Consider the following 24,975-nt stretch of genomic DNA (forward strand, 5'->3'; position numbering starts at 1 on the left):
AGCAAGAGAGCTGGGTGCTTGAAGTGAGATGGTGACATAGGTGACCGAGCTCCCTATAGCACACCTGGGAGCTGCTTCATGAATGAGCCGGTGCAGCTGCCCTTCTTCCCTGCTGGCCTTGAGGACCTGGTTTTGTCAATCCAGGTTTACTCCAAAGGAAAACATTTTTACAGTAGTGGGATCCTCAAGGAAGCAGTGAACCACAGCCCAGAGAGTGGCTCTTTTCCTTGGCAGCTACCTGGCCTGAACCAGCACCAGCGCTCCACCTCAAGGTTCACCCTGAGGCATTGATTGGCAAGCAATGAGGAGGTGATTTTGTGCATGGTGAAGACTGTGAGAGTTGTCTGGATTTGGAAAGAGGCTGTTCAAGCAGAAAAGACAGGCAGAGGAGTGGAGAAGCCAAGAAATTAATGTGTTTTGGTCAACACAGCTCACCTGGGAGTATAACATTTTAATTTGGCAGCAGCAGAACATGCCTCTTCAGAGCCCAGTGTGTCCAGGAATTAGCTCAAGAGTCAAAATTCAGCCTTGGCACATATTGGCCTTGACTCTGTGTGTGTGTGTGTGTGTGTGTGTGTGTGTGTGTGTGTGTGTGTGTGTCATAACAAACCAATTGGGAAAATAACCTTGGAAGGAAACTTGATAGATTTTTGAAAGAAAACAAGAACTCCTCTGAAAAAGCCATCCTCCTAGGCACCTTGTAAAAGAAACTAAATTAAATTATAATTCCATTTTGCAAAAAGTCTTTAATTTGTTTTGCCAATTTTTTGGCCTTTTTTCCCCATTATTCCTGTCAGGTTGGCTTATTAGGTAAAAAACTGGATGACCAGGTGCTGTAATTCACTATTGTTTTTCTCCTGTTGATGATGAGTGCATCTGCATGTTCCTCCCAGTCTCCAAATACGTATTTTGAGGTAATAAGCTGTTACATCCAAGGTAATGATTTAAAGATTAAATGTAGGTTCTTCCAGGTTTTGTGGTAAAGGAGAATTGCCAAAAAAAAAATCAATACTTGGCTTTAGCACTTGGTAACAATGGATCCCAGTGCCTCTATTTTCTCATCTATAAAATGGGAATGAATAAATCTGCTCCACTTACTGAAGAGGGTATTTTAGAAAGTGAGTGAGGTAATGCATGGAATAGTGCTTTATACACTGTGTCACCATCCACGTGTTAAGTATGAATATGATAGTAATTCTCATTGCTGTGAACAAGGAGATTATTCACCCTAAGACTCAAAGACTCTTTACATCTGCCATACAAATTTTTATATGTGTGCACTTTATATCTCTCCTCTTTCTCAGTTTTCAAAGACAGACATAAAAATAGCATCTTAGAGCTACGGGAAGGGTGCCCACCCACCTCCCATTTTTCAGAGAGGGGGAAAAAGTTATTTTGTGACTGTCAAAATCATATTTTAACTATCAAATGTATTTCCAACCAGCCAGCAAAATTGTGAAGTATATCTCTCAGTTTCCCTTGGTGTATTAACAGTATAAATATCACAAATTTTACATGAAGATGGGAGAGAAAGAAAAGAAAATGAATGGTGAAAAAATATGAATGGCGATAGCATTGGCCAGGGATTAGAAGAAATACCCATGGGTTAACATATAAGAATTGTTATATTATTCTTTGTGTCTGTTGAGGGGAGAATAGTTTAGGTCTACTAAGTCTGCATAAGCTGGCACATTTTGTAAAGCAGTCCTGTTTCTTCTCCCTATTCACTCTGTAGCATGAGAGGCTTGCCTCCCTCCCACCATTTCAGCAGTGATTTCCATTACTCAGCTTAGAGCATTCCCTGCTTTTATGGATGAACTAAGAAGAGTTGGACATTTGACATGAACTGCAGAAATAAGAAACATTGAGATGTTCTCAGGCACAGAATAGACCTTTTGTAGAGTGGCAGGAAGAGTAGTGGCAAGAAAAGATCTTCTCCTTTCTGATTATAAAATGCTTTCTCTTTCAAATCTCAGGTAACCGTGACAGATGGTGGTTCCTCTCCAAAACAGTCAACCATTTGGGTGGTGGTTCAGGTCCTGGATGAAAATGACAACAAGCCCCAGTTCCCAGAGAAGGTCTACCAGATCAAGCTACCAGAACGTGACCGGAAGAAGAGGGGAGAACCCATTTACAGGGCTTTTGCATTTGATAGAGATGAGGGCCCCAACGCAGAAATCTCCTACAGTATAGTGGATGGGAATGATGATGGAAAGTTCTTTATTGACCCTAAAACTGGCATGGTTTCTTCCAGAAAGCAGTTTACAGCAGGAAGTTATGACATCTTAACGGTAAGATTATTCTGAACCTCAGTGACATTAATGAGGGGAGGGAGTCATTTTCTTATTCATGTATATTCCCTGAATAATAAATCTTTAGAGTAAAGTGTATAGCCACATAGCAGTGGAAGGTGACTTCTGTTTCAATGCTATTCCTAAATAACGTTATCATTTCCTTCGGTTGTGTTTTATCAGCAACCCTCCCTCATTGCCAGTCCACAGCCTGCTCCATCACATATTCAACATACTTCCTGCAACCCTAAATTGTTTCAAGGTACTGAACCAGATGTAAACTGAGGGTAGGGGAATAGCAGAGTGACACATCCCACCAGCTACTCAACGTCACTCTATGGCTCCAAGAATTCCCAAAGAAAACAATGCTTGTAATTGTTGATAATGTGATAGAACATGAATTTAACTGTGTGAATTGTGAGACACAAATCATAGATATGTATTCTCTAAAAAGTAAGGAAAAAAAACTTTAGTAAAAAGTGACTAAATGTCACTTTCTTCAGTATTAGAAATTTTAAAATAAAAACAAACACTAGTACCATCTCAAATAGAGAGTTAAATTCGCATATCTAAGGTGCCAGCCTGCTCCCCTTACCCCAACCACAATAGACATGTAGCACCTGTGCCATAAAGGGGACTGGTCATCCTGCAAATGATGAGCACTTTCGAGGTCCCAACAAATGTCAAGAGTTAGTGCCATCTGCCATCCTTCTCTTAGTCCTCAATCTTCTCTGCTATTTATGGTCAGCTCTTTTTTATTTTAAAGGATAATCTGAGTCTCTTAATTTATTTTTCACTTCTATGGTCTGGAGTTGAGTTCTTTCCCTGCTCATTAATATATCCAGAACAGTGGGCAGAGAAAAGAAGATAATAAAAAACTAACCCTGTTTCTATCATTAAAAGCTCTGATATAATAAGTGCTATAGCAGCTGTGTGAAAATTGCCAGTGGGAATCTTTGAGGACTGGATGGACTGCAGCGGATACAGTTGGTGCCCCATCCAGCTTCCCTTTACCGGGCTGTTGCAGCCATCCCCCAGCTGTTATAACTGACTATTGGCTCATAGGTGCCATCTTCTCCAGAGAGTCATCCTTGACTGAACTTCTTGGTTCTACATTCCCATCCCAGCCAGCAGCCCACAGCCAATGACTGACTGACACCCAATACAAAATCCCAGCCCCCTAACCTCCACACATATCCAACTCTGTGGTGCAGTTAATGATACCAAGCTCCCTGTGGCATAAGGCTGAGATTAGACTTTAGCTAAGACCATCTTCTTGCTTAACATCTTCCCTGTCCATCCTGCTTTCTTTACTTCCTTTCTCCTGAGAACACTTCTTCTCTTCCCAAAAATCATTTGTACTCAAATCCTTGCTTGGGCTCTTGCTCCAAAAAAACTTGACCTAAGCCATCTACTGTCAATGGTCCTCTCTATCTCACATGAATTTTCCAGGGCAAAGTGATCATCCATTAACACATAGCATTAAGGAACTATGAATTGCCACTGTTTTTAAAGGCTGTAATTATTATATGCATCTACAATTTTTTTTAAAAATTTTATTTATTGATTTTAGAACAAGAGAGGAAGCGGGGAGAGACAGACAGACAGACAGAGACATTGATTTGTTGTTCCACTTATTTATACATTCATTGGTTGATTCTTGTATGTGCCCTGACCTGAGATCAAACCTGCAATCTCAGCATATCGGGACAATGCTCTAACCAGCTGAGCTACCTGACCAGGACCTAAAATGTTATTTTTAATGTAATATTTTAAAATCCTTATTTTTATTTTCTCTCAGTGGTGAATTCTTGTTGGACTTAACTGCCCTTTCCCCAATTTAAGCCCAGGACACCAAAGCAGTTAACCCTGTACATGTGAGTGAGGAGGCATGAGGAAAAGCTTTCCTCAGCTTTTATATAAGACCACACAGAAGAATCATTAACCACCTCTTTCCTGCTCCACTGCCTTCAGGAACCCAAGCTTCCACCAAGACAGTTCTTTACCATTCAGCTGGCATAACTGAAGGGGCTGTGAGGTGGTTAGAGCAAGGCTGCTGTCTTTCCCATACCTACTCCCATCCCTCGTCTGGGAACCTGTGTGAGTGCAGTCCTTCTCCAGAGTAAAGCAGAAGGAAGGAGCTGCAAAACATGACCATAGACAACACGTGCGTCAACGCGCGCGTGCACGCACACACACACACACACACACACACTTCTGTGCACACACACTTTATTCACACTCAAGCTGGATTCACAATGCACTTTATTCCCATTCATGACCATAAAACACTAACAATTGTAAGTGCAAAGTTTGTATTCCAAGTTTTCCACATCTATAAAGTTGGCAGTGGTCCAAATCACCTTCTGGCAAATGTGACATGGGGTCCTTAGGTGACCAAGTTGTTTCCTCCCAATTCCTGAGGTCATGCTTCCCCAATCTCCACTCTCTTCTCCCTTTTGCTGACAGTGTGGTGAGTGTGGACGCTCAGCTCAACAATGTATGAGTGACAGATCCAAACTTCCACAAGCTCCAGTCTCTAAGGCAGCTTTCTGTGTTCTCTCCCTGTGTGAGTAGATAAAGGCGGTGGACAATGGGCGCCCACAGAAATCCTCCACGGCCCGTCTGCACATTGAATGGATTAAGAAACCACCCCCTTCACCTATACCACTTACCTTTGATGAGCCGTTTTATAACTTCACAGTCATGGAGAGCGATAGAGTCACCGAGATTGTGGGGGTGGTGTCTGTGCAGCCAGCTAACACCCCTCTGTGGTTTGACATAGTTGGTAAGTTTGAGTCCTCCGGAGCTGTGTGGGGCAATGTGATCATTGACTGTTTGGAGTAACTAGCAAAAAAACTCCCCCAAACAAAACCCACTAATGATTAGTGCTAAGATTAAAACATGTGTAGTGCTGGAATGCAAAAGAGCCAGTAAAATGAATAATAGACCTGTGCTTTCGTTCCGACTCTGTAGCTAAGCTGAACAGAAAGTGCTCTCTGGCTGAATTTTCCATAGTATGTTATTTACTGCAATCTTAATGTCTCTCTGTGTGTCATTTAAATTCTATTGTCACACTTGGCTAATCTCATTTCTAAATGTATTGATGGTACTAGACTTGCTGTCCTTCATTTCTCTCTTTTCTTCACCTTTTTTCTGCATTCTGTTCTTTTTTTTTTCTGCTCCCGACTGCCCTGCTTCAAGGTGGCAAGCATGCTCGAGAGATGTTCTATATTCTGCAGACAGCTTGTGGGCAGAACTGTTCAACAGAAGGTACCCTTAGTGCAAACACGTTTGCTAAAATACAGCTATCCAATCTGCCTTTTACAGTTTTTTTAAGCGAGTTAAATGACATCTTTCATAACTGCCTGTGGCATGCTGAAGTTCAGCCCACAGACTTCATACATGCCTCTAACGGCTATTTCGTTACTTGGATCCAGTGATTCTTTTGTTTGAGATTTGATGGGGTTTGGATTTCGGGTGGGGGTTGTTTTGATTTATTTTTAATTTTTTTCTTTGCTTTTGCAGTATGTGGGCTTTTATTGTTTTGTTCGGTAGGTTGGTCTATTTAACGGAGCCTTTTCCAATTGAGAAGTAAATTAAAATATATACCAACTCGTCTGTTTTGCAGCAGTAATGCCATTCCTAGACACACAAAAACCCACCAGGAAGGGTTTCCTGGCTGCTGTCCACAAAAGGAAGGGCAGGAAATGGAACCTAGATATATAGCCAGTGAGAGCTTCCCTCAAGAGCTGAATAGAAAAAGCAGATGGGAGCATGCAGGACAGACCTTGGGAGCCAATCTTTGAATTCCTTGAAAGCAAGCAAGCAAGCACCAGGCTGCAAAAGGAGAGGGTAAAACCGCACTATTGCCCTCAACAAACCGGCAGGGAGAGGTGGTGAGAGGAAATAAGTTCAGGACCAGGAAACATCACAGGCTGTTGCTAAGAGGAGAGGGGAGAGCATGTGCCAACCCTGGATCTGACTCTGCTTGAGCTGGAGCTGACTTCCCACGGTTCTCCGTGGGAGGCAGGGAATCCAGATTGCTGGTCTGGGGGAATCATTTCCTCATTTCCTTCCACATGTCACTGCCTGGAAAAGACGAGGAACCTGCCTCTCTTCCCAGGAATGGCTGGGTCTGGGGAAGCATTTAGAACATTCCACGTCTGTTTTAATGAGGCACAGAAAAAAAACGCCCCATGACCCCCAGTCAGACCTCAGTAGAGGGTCCTCTGAAATCCCAGAAAGAAAGGACTTGTTTTCCACATATTTCATTCTATGGAATAATGATAGAATGTCTTTGTTTTCCTTAATTGGCATTAACCACAACATCCCTGTACATGGCCATCCTCATTCCAAGCTTTCAGCTCCTTCTTCATCTCCACTTAATGCATTTGAAATGGAACTTCCTCTGATCCATGAAAGATGTCTTTGCTTCTGTATCTCCTCAGTAACTTTTAGCTCATTAAGTTAATATCTGTTGCAGCGTCTTCTCTCTTGGTGAAACAAAGGGTTGCATACACGCCCCTCCTGGTTGTCTGACCTATCACCTGCGGTGATTCCTTCACCACCACTCCCAGTCAGACTCCCAGAAAGTGCATTTCAGCGTCAATATGTGCCCGTGGTCCCAGGCCTCCATGGGCATGTGTGATAGTGACTTCTTTTAAATAACCCAAAGGAGAGTACACTCAAAACTTGACAAACAACAGGGTTCCTTGTGTGCTGTCCTAAGCTTTGGGAGGAGTCGCCCCCTTTCATCAGCCACCAGTTTATCTCCCTCCTTCCCTGACCATCCAGTATGCAAGCACCATGACATCCTGACAGCAGTGTTTCTGTCCCTTGCATGATCCATGCATGCAACCTCCTGATCCTCAGCACATCCCACCACCTTCTCCGCCCAACCCAGGATGTCCTTGCTTGTACCCCTCTTCAAAAACTATGCAAGCACACCCTTCTCTGATGCTCAGCCTGACCAGCCATCTGACCCGAGTTAACCAAGTCAGTTTTGCAATTCCTCAGCATTCCTGCATGTGTGTGTGTGTATGATTTCATATAGGTAAGGCATGCCTAGTAGTGCTGCATGTAGTCTTACTTGCATGTTTTTATATTATCATTATTAGTGCTATAGTATATTTTCATTTGTGTTTGTCCTATCTCCATTCTTAAACCTTAAGGTCAAGGCCTTTGTGTCCTCATTCCTTCCTGCTGCCAATGCTTCTGTTGTGGTCTACCAAGTGTGCGTGGAATAAACAATGGTGACCGATGGAGATGGCCCAGGTAGCTAATGCATTCATCCTACTGATGCTGCCTGAGACCAACTCAGAGGCAGTGTGACCTTCCATTGTGTTCCTAGCCATATCAACCACTGCACCTTCAACAAAATGAGAACACTCCAACGTGAGAGGAGCATTTTACAAATGATAGCCCTCTCTGGAAGGAGTCCCTTTAGGTTGCTCCAAATTTATACCCGGGAATCATTATCAAAAACATGGTATCCATTTTCTGTTTCTGCATCTTTGCATTTCTAAATGCTGTAGTCTCCCCATAGATTCCTCTCCATGTCAGTGGACTGAGTAGCTCTTTTAATGAAGGCCACAGAGCAGGGTTGTCCCTCTGGTCTGTGATGCTTCCCTCAGAGAGATCTCACTGGACATCTGGCAACATCTAGCCGAGCTTCTACAAATGAAACTTACTCAGCCGAAGGCCCAAACAGAACATGATTTTATTTCCACCCCTACATCTAGCCAACAACATCTTGAAACGCCAGCACTAGTTCACTGCAAACATAAAAGCTTTTTCCCAGGTGCTGGGTTGCTTTCAGTATAGATATGATCTCTCTTCCACCAAATCTTACTTTTGAAAATCCTTTCTAATGTAACAGAGTCATTTTTTTTCCATCTGTTTTCTCTCTCTACAAAACTATTGTTTTATCATATTCAGATGCTTCATTCTCACTCTCAGGATTTCTTGCTTAATTATCCTTAGCCACTGAAACTTTGCTCTCTCTTTCCTTATTCCTTATCTAAGCATCTTCCCTGGTCAAGCAAACAATAGAAGGGAAATAGAGGGAACAGTGTTTCTCAGTGGGTAAGAAACCTAGCAGTGCACTAGAGTTAAATGCTAAGAGTAGACACAAGGCATGCAGTGTCAGCATGGACCTGAAATGAGGTCTCAGGTTAAAGTGGAGGTCTCTTCTGGGCAAATACTCTATGACTCTTCCAAGAGGAGTCAACCCTTGTTTCCATTATAAAACTAGTGCGTTCAGACACCTATACTGACACTAGGATTACAGAGAATATAACACCCTGGCCTAGCACTTACAGCTTATAAATGCTATAACTGGTGAATTCTCATTAAGTGAGCACAAATAGTGTTTCAGCATGCTTTTCCCCCTGAGATCACAGTCTCCTTATTTCCATATTTACACATCTACCCAATTCTTATATAACTGCATTTGTTTCATCCCACCATAATACAAATTCACAAAAACTGGATGGCCAGCATGATTTTCTTCCAAGCCTGGACTTCCTGCATCAAGATCTGCCAGTCACTTTCCTGTGCCTCCAAAGAGACCTCTGCTTACAAGATGTTATACAGCCAAACTCACTTTAGCTTCCAGAAATAGAAGCCTGACTTGTAACCCAGTTAAAAAAGCTGTTATTAAAAGGAAACATAATAAAATTCAGCTGTTCTGTGTTTAAACATCCCAGCACACAGCATGTTCCTTCTGTGCCTTAAAAGGGGGGAAAAATGACGAGAACAAAATTAACCCATAATCCTTTGTGGCTTTATCATATATCTTCACACTTCTCAGGAGACTGTGATTTTAAGTCAGTAGCTCTGTGATTTACATACTCTCTAATGGGCACACACTGTCATTCACCATTGAGTGCCCAATGGCAAATTCTGGTATTGTAAAGACCACCATTATTACACACTTTAAAGAATTCCTCTTCACCCTCAGCTTGGTGGGGATGTTGCCACCCACTTTTCTAGCTTCATAGTTGACTTAGGCTACAAAATTTTTTTTCTGGTAGATAGTAAACAATGACAGCATATTTGTTCATTCTCCTCACCTAATGTGTAGAGAGGAGAAAGGCTGTTTTCTGAAGGGGTGAGCTAGGACATAGGTTCCACTCTATTGGAAATACCTCTCTGTGTTGCAGGTAGATAAAGATTGCCTAGACATTTATTATCGCAGGTTTCTGCAGACTGTGGGTTCTTGGATGCTTCTGTCTCCTAAGCTAATACCTGTCCTTCTTGAACCTTGTCCCCAGTGGAGCCTTCCCATATTAGGATTGGATCAAGTGGACAAGTTAAACTGTTTGGTAGAATCAGCAGCAGCCCAGTTCTTTAACTAGAGTTTTGACACATTTGGGTCTTCTCTAATCAAATGGCCATATTTCTTTACCACAAAACCCTTACCCATCCCTCCTGAAAGAAGCCATGTCCGTGTACCATTTCTCACATAGCTATCTCACCATCAGTGTGATGCTTACTCAAAGTCGTTCAGTTGACTTCAAACACGTTATTTATCCTAGGCTGCTCCCTGCCCCTAATTTGATCACAAACAGGAATCTCTTTTCTCCATAGCAACAATACAGACCATGGGAGCACACCTGAAGAGACTTTAGGAAAATAGTAAAAAGGCTAACCAGTGATTTCTCTATTGATTGTTTTAAGAAAATGAAATCAGATTCTAGAAGGGATTTTCCTTCCTACCGCTGTTGCCTGACCTCCACCCCACATCTCCTGCCTTCCATACAAATATCCTTTTCAGCTCCGTGCTGTGCTTGCTTCATTCCAAGGCAGAAAAATTAGTCATGATCAAACTGCTACTGGTGCTTAACATTTTCCCATTAGTTCTGTGTACATGCAGAACTTGAATGAACAACTTGTGAGCGACTCCCTTAATTCACTGAGATTCAGCAGCTCAGTGTTTTGGAAGCTTCTCATATAACACTTCCCCCTTGGTAGCTACTAGATTTTGGTTAGTATATTTATAATTACAGGGAGAGTGGGGCGGAATCATATGCTAGGGGAGGAAGCTAGAAGCTTCTCTGAGGGGATGATATTCACCATTGGAGCTCACAATGGAGAGATGGTGACACTTTGTGCCCTTCTCTAGAGAAAAACTTAACTAAATTGTGGGTCAACAACTGCTGCCCAGCATATTCAAGCAATAGCTGCTGCCTCAAAGTATTGCCATTCTTGTCCCATTTTTAAAAGCTTTTTAGGACATTCCAACTTACTATGTTTAACTTTAGAATACAACAGAAATCCAAGATGCCTCTTCTGCTCTTTGTTTACCCTATTACACCTGTCTTGGCAGAAAACAGTCACAGAGAAATGTCCCCAACATGAATTATCTGTTATGTGGGCTGTTCACAACCTCGCTTTAACCATCTCTGCCGCACACCCCCGCAGCAACGCTCAGGCTGTGACTTTTCTAATTTCCCACTCTGTTGAAACTCAGACCAGCTTGGCGGTGTCCTTCCCTTTTCCCACCTTTTGTTTAGCGTAACGCTGCTGCAGCAGCACACTCTGGCTTTGCATGTTGTGTTACTGGCTCTGAGGAAGCACATCTTGTTTAAACAGAATGCTGCTGGTGAAAAGGGACTCCTTTCATTTGATAATCTCACCCCAGATGAATTGGACATGGTTTCCTATGAAATGAAATTACCTCTCAGGCTAAAAGAGAGCCTGAAAAATGAGCCCTGGGGGAGAGACATGGAGTTGTTTATGAAATGGGATGCTTAAGTGGTAGGTTATTAAATTGTGTGAGGGTTGATGGTGAACTGCTGGTCTAGATTCTGTGTCCCCTGTCAGGAGTTCATTTTAAAACATGGGAAGGATTTCAGGAACTTTGTTGTACATGAAATCTTGGTTTCACCAGGAGCAAGTGCCCTGGAAGTAATCATAATGGCTGTTAGCCATACTGATGGACTGAGAGATACTCCACAGGCTCTCTCAAGCATTCCCACTCTGCTTTCTACTCGTCCATCTCCCTGACCCTTTTAGAGGTTTCTGTTCTAGAATATTTGAAACAGTAAATGAAGGAGACACACATACACATACACAGGAAGAGAGAACTATAAAAAATGACAGCCCTCAGAGTAGCCAGAAATATTATCTGATATGAAAAATAACTAGTAATAAAGGACACAATCCATATGCCATATGTAAAATACGTCAATTTTATGCCATCAAGCACATGAAATGATGATGTATTTCTGCCTAGGGCCCCGAGGACAGTGTGAGCCTCAGGCGGTTGAGGGAAAACATAGGATTGCCCCATTTAAATAGTAACTGACTTAAAATAGACACTTCAATATATTTTATATCATCAAAACAAAAATATAAAATATAAACAGTAACTGAAACTGGAAAATCTGCTTGCGTGTTCTCTAAACCAGTCTTATAATTTGCATAATTTCTGTTTTGCCTTAATCTACAAATTTTCACCTTCTCAGATAATTGATGTTGAAAAGTGACCTGTTTTCCCATGCCCCCCAAAACTAATCAGTGTCCTCAGATGTAAGAAACTATAGTCGTTCCCCCTTTCTTTGGGGGACATATTCTAAGACCCTCCCCTCCAGCGGATACCTGAAACTGTGGATTGTACTATATCCTACATATACTGTTTTTTTCTATACATATATATCTATGAGAAAGTTTTACTTATACATTAGGCACAATAAGAGATTCACAACAATAATTAATAATGAAAGAGAGCAATGATAAACAATATACTCTAATAAAAGTTATGTGAATGTGGTCTTTCTCTCCCCAGTAATTTTTCAGCCTAAACTTCATCCTGAATCTGTGTAACCTGCCCTCACTTACAACAGATGGTTTGGTGTCACTTGTTTCAGGGGTTCCTTACTGACATCTTCAGTGGGCTCAATATTTCCTGGCACAAAACAGCCATCAATGGGAACATGTTTTCTGTCCATGTCTTCCACCCACAAATTTGATGCCTTTTCCACCTCAACTAAGCACTTACCATACATTGTGACCAGGACTTTTGCAGTTGGAGGTGGAACAGCAAAACTAGTTCAAATTTCTTTTTCTTTCTTCACAATTTCACAAATAGAAAATTCACTCTTGGATCTTCTGGCCAAGATGGAGGCAGAGGTACACATGCTTCACTTCCTCACACAAAAGAATAGTAATAACCAATTTAAAAACAAAAAACAACCAGAAAATCTAACTGTATGGAAGTCTGACAACCAAGGAGTTAAAGAAGAAACATTCATCCAGGCTGGTAGGAGGGGTGTAGATGGGCAGCCAGGGTGGCAAGGACACATGACAAGACAGTGGCTAGTGGATTGTATATCCCACGTTTGTGTGTAGATAAGCCTGGAGGGACAACCGGGGAGCAAGATAGACTGCACACCCCAGGGTTCCAGCATGGGAAAACTAAAGCCTCAAAACCTCTGGCTGTAAAAATCTGTGGAGGAGACACTCTCAGTCTCACGGGAGAGTCTATTGGAGGGGCCCACAGGACCCTAGAACACACAAGCCCACGTACCTGGGAATCAGCACCTGAAAGGACACAATCTGCTTGTCGGAACTGGGAGAAGTAATTGAAAGCAGAGCAAGAGCTGAGCAAACAGCATCATTCCCTCTCTGACCACTCCCCAATATATATCACCACAATGCAGCAAAGTGGATTGTCCCACCCTGGAAAATACCTAACAAAGGCCCTTTCAACATAACAGGTGTGCTGAGACCACAAAATATGGCCCAAATGAAAAAACAGATCAAAACTCCAGAAAAAGAACTAAGCGACAAGGAGAGAGCCAACCTATCAGATGCAGAGTTCAAAACAGTGGTAATCAGGATGCTCGCAGAAATGATTGACTATGGCCGCAAAATAAAGGAAGAAGTGAAGGCAATGCAAAATGAAATAAAGCAAAATATGAAAAGAATAAAGAAACAAGAATTCAATAAAATGAGGAGAGACTTAGGAACCCCTGAGACAACTTTAAACGTTCCAACACCTTAATCAGAGGGGTGCCATAAGGGGAAGAGGCAGAGCAAGAAATTAAAAACATCTGAAAAAAGTAATGAAGGAAAACTTCCCCAATCTGGCAAAGGAAATAGACATGGAAGTCCAGGAAGCTCAGAAAGTCCCAAAGAAGTTGGATCCAAGGAGAAACACACCAAGACACATCATAATGAAATCACCCAGGATTAAAGATAAGGAGAGAATCTTAAAAGCAGCAAGAGAAAAGAAGACCTACAAAGGAGTTCCCATAAAACTTATCAGTTGATTTCTCAAAAGAAACCTTACAGGCAAGAAGGGGCTGGAAAGAAGTATACAAAGTCATGAGAAATGAGTACCTACAACTTGGATTACTCTGTCCAGTAAAGCTATCATTTAGCATGAAAGGGCAGATAAAGTGCTTCCCAGATAAGGTCAAGTTCGAGGAGTTCTTTATCACCAAGCCATTATTATATGAAATGTTAAAGGGACTTATCTAAGGAAAAGAAGAAGATCAAAAACTATGAACATTAAAATGACAACAAACTCAAAACTATCAACAACTGAACCTAAAAAAACAATAAAAACAAAAACAAACTAAGCAACCAACTAGGACAGGAACAGAATCACAGAAATGGAGGTCACATGGAGGGTTATCAGCAAGGAGGGAGGGAGAAATAGGAGAAAAGTTACAGGGAATAAGAAGCATAATTGGTACACAAAAAAATAGGAGGAAGTTAAGGATAATATAGGAAATGGAGAAGCCAAAGAACTTACATGTTTGACCCATGGCTATGGACTAAGGGGGAGAGAATGCTAAAGGGAGGAGGAGGATAAAGGGGAGAAAAAAAAATGGGATAGCTGTAATAGCATAACCAGTAAAACAGACTACAAATGAAAGGAAGGAAATTCATTCTTATCACAGATCATAGCAGCCTCAGCGTAAGATTTTTTTCTTTCCTTAAGTCAAGAACTTTTATCTTTTCACTGAAATAAAGAACCTTTCTCCTCTTTTTTTGGTGTATCCAAATTGCCAGCATCATTAGTCTTGTGCTTTGGGGCTATAATTAAGTCAAATAAATGTGACTTGAATGCAAGTTATGGAGATACAAGAGATAACCAAACTGGCTACCAAGTGACTAAAGGGCAGGACAAAGCATGGCTCATGCCTAAGGCGGGATGGAGCTGGGCAGCTCAGAGATTTAATCACACTAAGAATGACAAGCAATTTAAAACTTCTAAACTGTTTATTTCTGAAATTTTTCATTTAATATTTTCGGACCACAGTTGATATTTAAACTGGAGATAAGGGAGGGCCACTGTAAACATCTTGGTTAGGAAAACATTATAAAACTGATTTTAAATGTAATTGAAAACATGATTTAATACCCACCAGAGACATCCTGAGAAGCTGCATTCTTATCTTTTTTTTCTACACAGGTCCAAGATTTTATGTTCTTTCTTTGAAAGTTTTTTTTTCTAGAAGGTACCACTTGATAGCAAATGATTTTTTTCTTTGCTCATTAAGATGGTTATTCAAGACACTTAAATCAGCCTTACATTTTTTTCATGTGGTTATCAACATGAAACATTCCCCTTGAAAAAGACATGGTGACCTAAACTTTGCTTCCCTTTTCAGTCTAGATTTCCTCCCCTTTCTCCTTATCCTGTTCTTGAAAGGATTTTTTTTTAGAATTAACAGTTCTCAGTAAATCAGTTAAAATATTAATTGGAAGATGAGCCTCTTTTTAGATGAAATTTTTTGAAAATATATCATCTCCAAGCAATTCTCTGATACCCCTGTATCTGCATAACTTTAATTAAATGTCAAGGGCAATTATGCTCTCTCGAGCAATTATATAATCTAAAGTGTATATGACAGCTGCAAGCAATAAGTATTTGAAATATGTATGACCAGTTTTTTTTTAATTAACCATATTACAGTAGTCCCCCCCTTATCCATCATTTTACTTTCTGCGGCTTCAGTTACCTGCAGTCAACCCTGGTCTGAAAGTATCTATGCCATGCCCTTCACATAGGCATTGTATCATCTCACATCATCCTGAGAAGAGGGTGAGTAGAGTACAAGATATTTTGGGAAAGAGACCACATTCCCATAACTCTTATTACAAAATTATGTATTGTTATAATTGTTCCATTTTATTATTAGTTAATGTTGTTAATCTCTTCCTGTGCCTAATTTATAAATTAAACTTTATTATAGGTATGCATGTAAAACACAGCGTATTTAGAGTTTGGCACTACCCTGGGTTTCAGGCATCTAATGGGAGTCGCCCCTCATTTCCTGCAGATAAGATGGGCGGACCACTGTATTTATTTTGTGTCACTGTATCAAATTTTAGTAATTCAAGTAAAATTCTCCCGTACCTTAACCCGTTCCCTCATTTGTAATTGTAATATCATAGAAATCATATATGGTATTGTTTTTTGATCAGCAAAATGAAATGAAGAGAATGTTGGCTGTAAAAGAAGCCAAGGTTTCATTTATAAAATAGGAAATTCAGTAAACACATTGCCCTGTGTGCTGTAGCTAAATAAAGTTACTGCTCAAGAACAAAATTAATTGACACCATAAAATTTCAGACAAAAATAGAGCTTCTGAACATACACTGATATTTAACTAAAATTGTTCCAGCATATAAAAAGTATAAACCATTATCTTCTCTTTCCCCTAAAAAAAGTTTTCATTTTGCAATGATCATAAACCACACTTTGGTTCACAGAGATGGAAAACATCTACAGTAATTTTAACAAAGCCTTTGTTTCATAAGCACATCATTCACAGATGGTAGATTGTACTTGGTTCAGGAGGGGAAAAGTAAAGTTTCTAATCTTTATATTAATTGTTTTATGAGTTTATGTTCATAAGCTGATGTTTTCCTCAACTTCTTTCCAGGTTTCATTTTGTAAATCCCCCATATACTTTCCCCTTCAGGGGAAAAAAATAATTCACCTTGTCAAAATGGCATAAAAACATTTCTATATCCCAACTTGCAGATATAAAATGTCAATATGAAATTCATGTTTTTTGCTTTTTCTTATTTTCTAGTATTGTCATTTTATTTTTGAAATCTAATTGAGGGACTATGAACTCTACCAACCAAATGTTTGCCATCAATCCTGGAATAGATTTTTAAGAGTGTCTACTCATTTTTGTTCATCATAATTGGAATATTTGTGTACTTAGACTTTAATCTACTTTGGGAAAGCAAAACGATGTACAAATTCCTAGCACAGAAGCTACAAGAGGTTGATGGGCCTTTAACTTTCTAAGCAGTTTATAGAGTCAGTTTATGATGCACGACTCTACCATCAGTGCTGAGGCTGTCTTCACAGTATGTTATTTTGGGGTGACATTTGTTATGCATCGTAGAGGCTGTGTTTTAAAATATGAATGAAGTTAGAAATAAAGAGGTCTCATTGATTGTGTACAAAATTGAAACATAAGGATGCCTGTGCTTCAATACATGTAATAACTTCTCAGATATGCTAATTTTATGTTGTTTTTGTGAAATCATCAGGGGGGAATTTTGACAGCTCTTTTGATGCAGAGAAGGGTGTTGGGACCATTGTCATTGCAAAACCTTTGGATGCAGAGCAGAGGTCCATTTATAATATGAGTGTGGAAGTCACCGATGGGACAAATGTTGCTGTCACTCAGGTAAGATGTTGATTTCTGACAACAAAGTCCTCTTTTCTTGAATTTACAAAGAGGAGAACATCTATATTATCTGAGTTAATACACTGTGATATTCTTCACCTCCTTATTTGTTAGCCACAGTAACTTAGAGCTAGAGAATACCTGAGTCCAAATTCTTTTTATAAACTATGATCAGATTAAGTGCTACAGCTAAGGTCACACAGCATTAATGAACAACAAGGACTAAGATCTATGTGCCCTGACTCCCATCTCCTATTTTAGCCTGTGTGCCAGTGGCTCTGTATCCTGGCCGCACTGTGAAATCTCCTGGTTGAGGCCACTGGGGACACTAAAAACCACTGCAGCCTGGGCCACATCCCCAGGGGTCCTGCAGGATTCTAACATGCAGCGAGAGTCAGAGACTGCTGCTTACACTCTGCTACGTGAGGGCTTATGAGAGGACATTGAAGCCAGGAGGAAGAGAAAATCTCTAGGTGAGACCAACATAGTGTTATAGATATCAATTTAAAGCAGGTTTACCTTAAATATGAGAAATCTTATAGATAGGTAGATAGATATCTTAATTGATGTTTTTAGAGAGAGGAAGAAGGGTAGAGAGAGAGAAAGCATCAATTTTTGTTCCACTTATTTACGCATCTGTTGGTTGACTCATGTCTGTGCCCTGAGCAGGGATTGAATGACCAGGGCTTGTTTTATATTTTAGCCTCAGAGATATAGGCAAATTACATGGTCACCCTACCTAAATCTCTCCTGTTTGAGAGTACCTCCAAAATATTGGGAAAGGACACCATGGTTGAGTTCCTGCAGGAATCAAAGAAAGGCCCAAGCCTAATATAAAATAACCCACTTTCTGTATTGCTAAATCTTTAGTGCTAATTCATTAAAATGGGAATTTCAGTTAAGCTTTTTAAATTAGTCATGTCTTAGCATATCCAACCTTAAGTTTTTAGCACCACCTAAAAACATGAGACATGTGAGTAAAATACAAATAAAGCATGGAACCATATTTAGTTCCATACTTTTCTTCAGGGTTTTAAAATAATTGAATTAAATGGTAATTCATTGTGCCCAGAATGTTATAGAAATACATTAAATATTTTTAGAATAAGTGAATGAGTGGCAGATACTGTATATTCAACAGGAACTTTATTGCAGGTATGCTGGATCCAAAGCACAAACGGATTCATGTTAACCAGAAAAAAAAAATTATCAATGAAATTTTATTTTGGAATTTCATTAGGACCCAATGAGGAATCATTTAACAGCATTTATTTTACAAATATTTTTTGAGTTCATACCATGTGCTAGGAGCTGTACTAGATGCCGGAGGTCACAGTGATTCAGAAGTTTAAAACCAGATGACTAATGTGCACCCCCTTTTAAAAGTTTGTATGGAAGCATATATTACAAAAATTTGAATGCACACATTGTTTGAGTCCCACTTTCATTGATTTTATTTCAGACTTATCTCTAGAACAGTAGGAAAGGAGTTAGAGAAATGGGGTGAACTTGGAGCTTCCTCTTAGCAAGGCCAAGCTAAGCAGATTAATAAAAGGGTATCAAGAGATTTTCTTGTCAAAAGCTTCCAAGCCACTCTGTGTCTCCACGGCCATGACCCTCTCAAGAAGTGAGAACAAACATAGCTTCCAAAGCATAAACTTGTATGTCATCATTAGTGCCATCAAAAAACCATTACCCTGTTGAGTCATGGTTTTTGATGGGCAGATGGGGTACGCGCTGGGCCTGGATACCCCACCAGCCTCTGCCAGTCCAGGCCTCTGCTCGCATCTGCCACAGCTCCTCTGGCAGCAGTGACGGCAGCTGTTCTCTGAATCAGTCAAAGCCCTCAGTGTCAAGGACATTTTACAAAAGGATGTCTGGGGAAAGAAAAGCATTCTAGGTTTCTTTTAGAAACCGCTAAAGCCTGCTCCAACCCATGACCCTAGTGACTCTACCATCAGATACCCTTCACCACATAACTAAATAAATGTCCTGTAGCCCCAAAACACCTGTTCAGTTTTCCTTTGGGAATGTTTCTCTAGCTTGTTCATTAGGAATCGTAAAACATGGTATGACACAAGTTTCAATCAGCCGTAAACAACAGGTGGGAGTTTACTTCACAAATGTCAAATAAATCTGAGCCTCGGGGATCTCTGTCTACGTGAAAACTCTTCCTTCATCTTCAGTTTTGCCTGTTGTCCCAACTCATAAGATTCTTGAGACTCACAGCTACAATATCTGGTGATGAATAAACATCCTTTTCCTTACTGAAATCCCCTTGCATGAAGTACAGGATGTAAAAAGTTATGTGGAATTCAAGTTATAGGATGAAGATGTACTAAATGGAAGAACAAAGCATCCCAACATATACAAAACCCACCTGGAAAAATGGACAAGAGCCTCCGCATAAAGTAGTTGATTTTATGAAGAACATTATTGTACTTTATATAATATTGCAGAGTATTTGACAGCATGCGTTTTATAGCAATAAATACATGTTCCAATCCCAACTCTGTACTTAGTAGCTGCATCCCCTCCAGCACGTGCAGGTCACTTAATTTCTCTGCACTATAGCCCTTGCACCTATAAAATGGGCACACTAATACCTGCATCATTAGAATTGCTGAGCATTACATGAATTTATATATACAGAGTATTAGTATGAGGTCTAAACATAGTAAGTTCTCACTAAATATTAGCTACTGCTGCTATTGTTACTGTCATCACAGTCTCTGTGAGTATTTGTATTACGGGGACTGTGTCCCAGGCTGTTGTGAGAAATGAATGAGAGACTGAGACATGCTCTGGGTAAAGGGATGATCCAGTGCTGCATCCCAGGCTTTTAATGGAGGACTGTTTTGGACACTTTCTGACTTGCCCTGGGATGGAAAGTGCAAAATGATCCCGCTGGGCATCCTCGGTGCAGATCAAACCAGGTAGAATTTGTCAAGGACTCTGAGCACAACAGAGGTATACTCATGGGCTTTTCCTAGTTCCTGATGCTTCCTCCCAGGATGGTCACTTTTGGTGGCTCTTTGACAGTCTTCTCTCTGCCTAAAACCAGCCAACATTGTTGAGTGCTCACTGTGTTCCAAAAATTATCCCACAGTTTTAAAAATGTATTCCCAATTTCTACATGTATAATGGCATGGAAGAGTAACAAATTTTTCATGACTGGGGCCAGAATAGCAGTGCTCTAGACCAGAAAGTTAATAATGTGGAGGGGAGAGATGTAAAACCAACACCCTGGTTCCAGCTATGTTCCTTCCCCTCGAGACCCATGCCTGACCTCCAAACCCTGCTGCTCCAGCAAGCCAAGGCAAATCAGGACCCAGTTGTGCAAACAAAGGAAACTCTTCAAGAGAGTTTGAAGTCCTGTGAGATCCTTGAAGGCCATGAAATTGTTTATGAATGTTGGTGTATATGTATCTCTTTATAGAGTGTAGATCATTAGTATTCATCTGGTGTTCAAATGGATATGTGGCCTAAAAACGGTTAAGATCAACTAACTCCTCAACACTTTTTCATTACTCAGAAACTTCAGCTGAAAATTTCAACATGCAACCACCCATGCTTCCTAGGAAACACACATACCTGAAGTGACTGTTGATTTTATAAAGCCTCACTGCTCTGGGGACCAGGCTGGCTGTTTCCATGGTGTTTCAGAGCACTGTTGATCTACATTAAGAAAGAGACTAAGCTTGTCTACTGAAGCCCTGGGTAGCAAACAAGATTTTAACTCCCTTCAAGACATTGAGAGGGGGTGGAGAGGGAGGGAAAGAGAAAAGGAAGGAAGGAGGGAAGAAAGGAAGGAAGGAGGGAAGAAAAGGAAGGAAGGAAGGAAGGAAAGTACCGCTCTTTAGCATTGTGGAACTGTCCCCCACTTTGATTTACAAGGTGCCCAGAGGTGAGCATGAGGGTCTAGCTTAGAAGGGAAGGGTGAAAGGGTTGACAGAGGTGGTCCAATTTGCTTAGGGGAAAGGTGCAGAATCATAAGAGCCCTAGTTGTTATAAGAGGGGAAAGGGAATATCCGGGTGGAACCAGACACCCAGAAAGAGAAGGAATAATGAGAAGCCAAGGAAGGTGAGATTACTGTTTAGACATATGGAGCACTCCACATCTCTTATAAGAGGGATTCTCTCACTGGTTGGTGTAGCTCAATGGATTGAGTTCCAGACTGCAAACCAAAGCGTTGCTGGTTCAATTCCCAGTCAGGGCACACACCTAGGCTGCAGGCCAGGTCCCCAGTAGGGGGTCCATGAGGGGCAACCACACATTGATGTCTGTCTCCCTTCCCCTCTCTCTAAAAATAAATAAATAAAATCTTGAAAAAGAAAGGAATTCGGCCTTAAAGTCCAGATTGTGGTCACTGTATACCATTTCCCATGGAAAGGAACCAGGATTTCTTATAGAAATAGCTGATTCCAGGTTTGGGGTGGGAGCCTGGGCATCTTTTCTGACAGAAAAGAAAAGACTAGTGGAATCATGTTAAAAGGTGAAAAGAGACAACTTAATCTGCCTTCCACTAATCAAAGATGGCATAATTTGAACATCTAAAAGATAATGATTATAATTGACTGAAACACATAAAATAGATGATTTTAAAAACCCAAGTGTTCGTATTATATTAAAAACAAACTCATTTAACTCTCCCAATTACTTTATGAAACAGGTATGATTTACAGTAGCCAAGAGTGTTCCCCCGCTGACTCCTCAAAGATGCCCATGCCCTAATCTTCAGAATTTGTGAATATGTTATGTTACATCACAAAAGGGATTTTGCAGATATAATTAAGGTTACTTTTAAGACAGAGTAGCCTGAATTATCCAGATGGGCCCAATCTAATCACATGAGCCCCTAAGCAGATGACTTTCTCCAGCTGAAGTCAGAAGAGATGCAGCTGCAGCAAAAGGGGCAGAGTTTCCAGCTGTGAGAGGATTTGAAACACCCCCACTAGCTTGAGTGTGGAAGGAGCAACATGACAAGGAACACAGGCAGCCTAGGGAGGCTGAGAGAAGCTTCTGCTGACAGCCAGCAATGAAACAGGGACCTCAGGCCTCCAACTTCAAGGAATGGGATTCAGCCAAATTGGAGCTGATTCATCCCCAGAGCTCCCAGAAATGAATACATCCTGCCAACCCCCGATTTCGTCTTTGTGAGAGGCTCTAAGTAGAGAACCCAGTCAAGCCATACCATACAAACTCCTCAACAACATAAGTAGGAGATAATAAATGGGTGTTGTTTTAAACTGCTAAGTTTGTGGTAATTTGTTACGTTAGAAATAGGAAACTGTAGACGTAAGAAACTCCAAATCTTAGAGAATTTTTATAAGCTTATTTGAGCCAAATTGATGGCATAGACTAGAAAGAAAGGTCTCAAATGCTCTGGAGAATGGCACCTTATTGTATACATTAACATCAAAGAAGACATAAGGAAGGTTCATGAGACCCATTGGTAATTTAGATTAAGGGGGTGGGAAAAATCAAAGCAGGAAAATCTCTAGGGTTGGTTAAAAGGAAAAATGGAGAAACACATACTTCTTTTACATTGGTGGGGTGCATGGTAGTTAATAACCAACATTAACAGCACATAGAGATGGTAGATAGGGAGTTAAATAACAATGAGAGGTTCAGTGGTTTTGTGCTTGCATACCAGTGATTGTGCCTACCAGAGGTCTAGAAGAGCAATGCCAACTTACTCAGGCATTTCAAAGGTATATTATCCTATATGCATAAGAACAATTGATAGAGCTCACTTGAAATAAATGTTGACCTAAGGAAGCTATAGGCCTGGGGCATGACTACCCACTATGACCTGCCCAGTTAGGAACTTGTGATCAGATTATACTATGTGATTACTTTTGTTCACTGATCTTGTCAGGCCTGCCATGTGGCCCTTGTGAGCTTCTCAGGTTTGTTGCATTGCCCTTTTTCATCCACAAAACTAATCCTCTATTGTTATACCCATTTTATAGGTAAAGCAATTAAGGCAAAGCATGTTAAGTGATTGAGTAGATTAGAGCTCAGACACAGGCATTTGTATTCCAGAGCCTGGTTTCTGAACCACACACTGTGCAGCCTTTTTTTTTTTTTAATTATGTTTTATTGATCACACTATTATAGTTGTCCCATTCCTCCTTTTGCCTCCCTCAACCCAGACCCTACCACTCCTTCAGGCAATCCCTTAACATTGTTCATGTCCATGGGTCATGCATCTAAGTTCTTTAGCTACTCCATTTCCTATTTTTGTACTTTATATCCCCATGGCTATTCTGTAACTACCTAACTACTTATTTATACTTCTTAAAACCCTCACCTCTTCACTCATTCCCCAGCATACTCTCCCATCTGTCAACCATCAAAACACTCTGTGTATCCATGATTCTGTCTTTGTTCTTCTTGTTCACTTTGTTTTTTAGATTCAATTGTCGATAGATATGTATTTATTGCCATTTTATTCTTAAATTATTGCCATTTGTAAAGTTTTAATCTTCTTTTTCTTAATAAAGTCCCTTTAACATTTCATATAATAATGGTTTAGTAAGGATGAACTCCTTTAGTTTTTATCTTGTCTGGGAAGCTCTTTATCTGCCCTTCAATTCTAAATGATAGCTTTGATGGGTAGAGCAATCTTTACTGTAGGTCCCTGCTTCTCATGACTTTGAATATTTCTTCTAGCCTGCAAAGTTTCTTTTGAGAAATCAGCTGACAGTCTTATGGGAACTCCCCCGTAAATAACTGACTTCTTTTCTCTCGCTGCTTTTAAGATTCTCTCCTTATCTTTAACCGTTGGCATTTTAATTGTCATGTGTTTAGAGTGGGCCTCTTTGCATCCATCTTGTTTGGGACCCTCTGTGTTTCCCAGACTTGCATGTCTATTTCACTCATCAAATTAGGGAAGTTTTCGTTCATTACATATTCAAATAGATTTTCAATTCTTTACTCTTCTCCTTCTGGCACCCCTATGATGCAAATGTTTGAATGCTTGAATTTGTCCCATAGGCCGCTTACACTATCCTCATTTTGGGGGATTCTTTTTATTTCTTGTTCTGATTGCTTGTTTTTTGCTTCCTTATGATCCCAGGCATTGATTTGATTCTCAACTTCATCCACTCTACTCTTGTTTCCCAGGAAGTTGTTCTTTATTTCAATTAGTGAATCCTTTGTTTCCGAATGAGTCTTTTTTTATTCTGTTGACGTCCTCCCTAAGTTCCTTGAACATGCTTATAACTAGTGTTTTATACTCTGCATCTTACAGATTGCTTATCTCCATTTTGTTTAGTTTTCTTTTTATGGAGTTCCGATCTGTTCTTTCATTTGAACTGTGTCTCATTGTCTCCTCATTTTGGCAGCCTCCATATGCTTCTTTCTATGTATTAGGCAGAGCTGTTCCGACTCCCTGTCTTGGTAGCAAGGCCTAATGTAGTAGGTCTCTTTAGGGTCCCAGTGGCACAGCCTCCCCTAGCACCCAAGCTAGGTACTTGAAGTGTACTCTTTGTGTGGTCTGAGTACACCATCCTCTTGTACTTGAGCCTTGATTGCTGTTGGTAGGTCAATGGGAGGGATTTACCCAGGCCAGTCAGCTGCAAGAACTGGCTATGACCACTGACCACCAACCTCCACCATGTGGGGAGGATCAGCTGTGCAGGGGCTGGGTGATGGTGCTCCAACATAGTCTGTAGCTGTCCAGTAGGTGCACAGGTCTGAGGTTTCCCAGGTGGTGTGAGCCAAGGTCAGCTCCCTCTTGTATTCTGCCCAGAGCCACCCTGCCTGAGCTACATAAAGCAATCTGAGATGGCTGATACTTGTGCTGGGCTTAGAAATTCCCAGGCAAAACTAAACTGTGAGTATAGACTGGCGGCTCCTAGTGCTGAGCCTGGCACCCCCTTAGCAAGTGATATGGGGGTTGGGGACTTACTGACATGCTGTTGCTTGTTTGAGAAAATTTAGGAAGTTGTGAAGCATGAGCCAAGACTAGCCATTCATATGTAAAGTTTTGGTGGGCCCATAA

At 40.7% G+C, this 24,975-nt stretch overlaps 1 protein-coding gene across 1 annotated transcript in view; it reads left to right on the forward strand.

Moving 5' to 3' along the window:
- Window positions 1-24,975, forward strand: part of FAT3 (FAT atypical cadherin 3) — a 629,111-nt gene that overhangs the window by 499,338 nt on the left and 104,798 nt on the right. The window contains exons 5-8 of the mRNA XM_054577438.1: window positions 1,977-2,291; window positions 4,869-5,079; window positions 5,496-5,564; window positions 16,824-16,963. Of these exons, the coding sequence (XP_054433413.1) occupies window positions 1,977-2,291; window positions 4,869-5,079; window positions 5,496-5,564; window positions 16,824-16,963 (735 nt within the window). The remainder of the gene's footprint in view (window positions 1-1,976; window positions 2,292-4,868; window positions 5,080-5,495; window positions 5,565-16,823; window positions 16,964-24,975) is intronic.

The sequence above is a fragment of the Pteronotus mesoamericanus genome, unplaced genomic scaffold (genome assembly GCF_021234165.1).
Source record: "Pteronotus mesoamericanus isolate MK-2021 breed Mesoamerican mustached bat unplaced genomic scaffold, CSHL_Meso_final contig_43, whole genome shotgun sequence".
Taxonomy (NCBI): domain Eukaryota; kingdom Metazoa; phylum Chordata; class Mammalia; order Chiroptera; family Mormoopidae; genus Pteronotus; species Pteronotus mesoamericanus.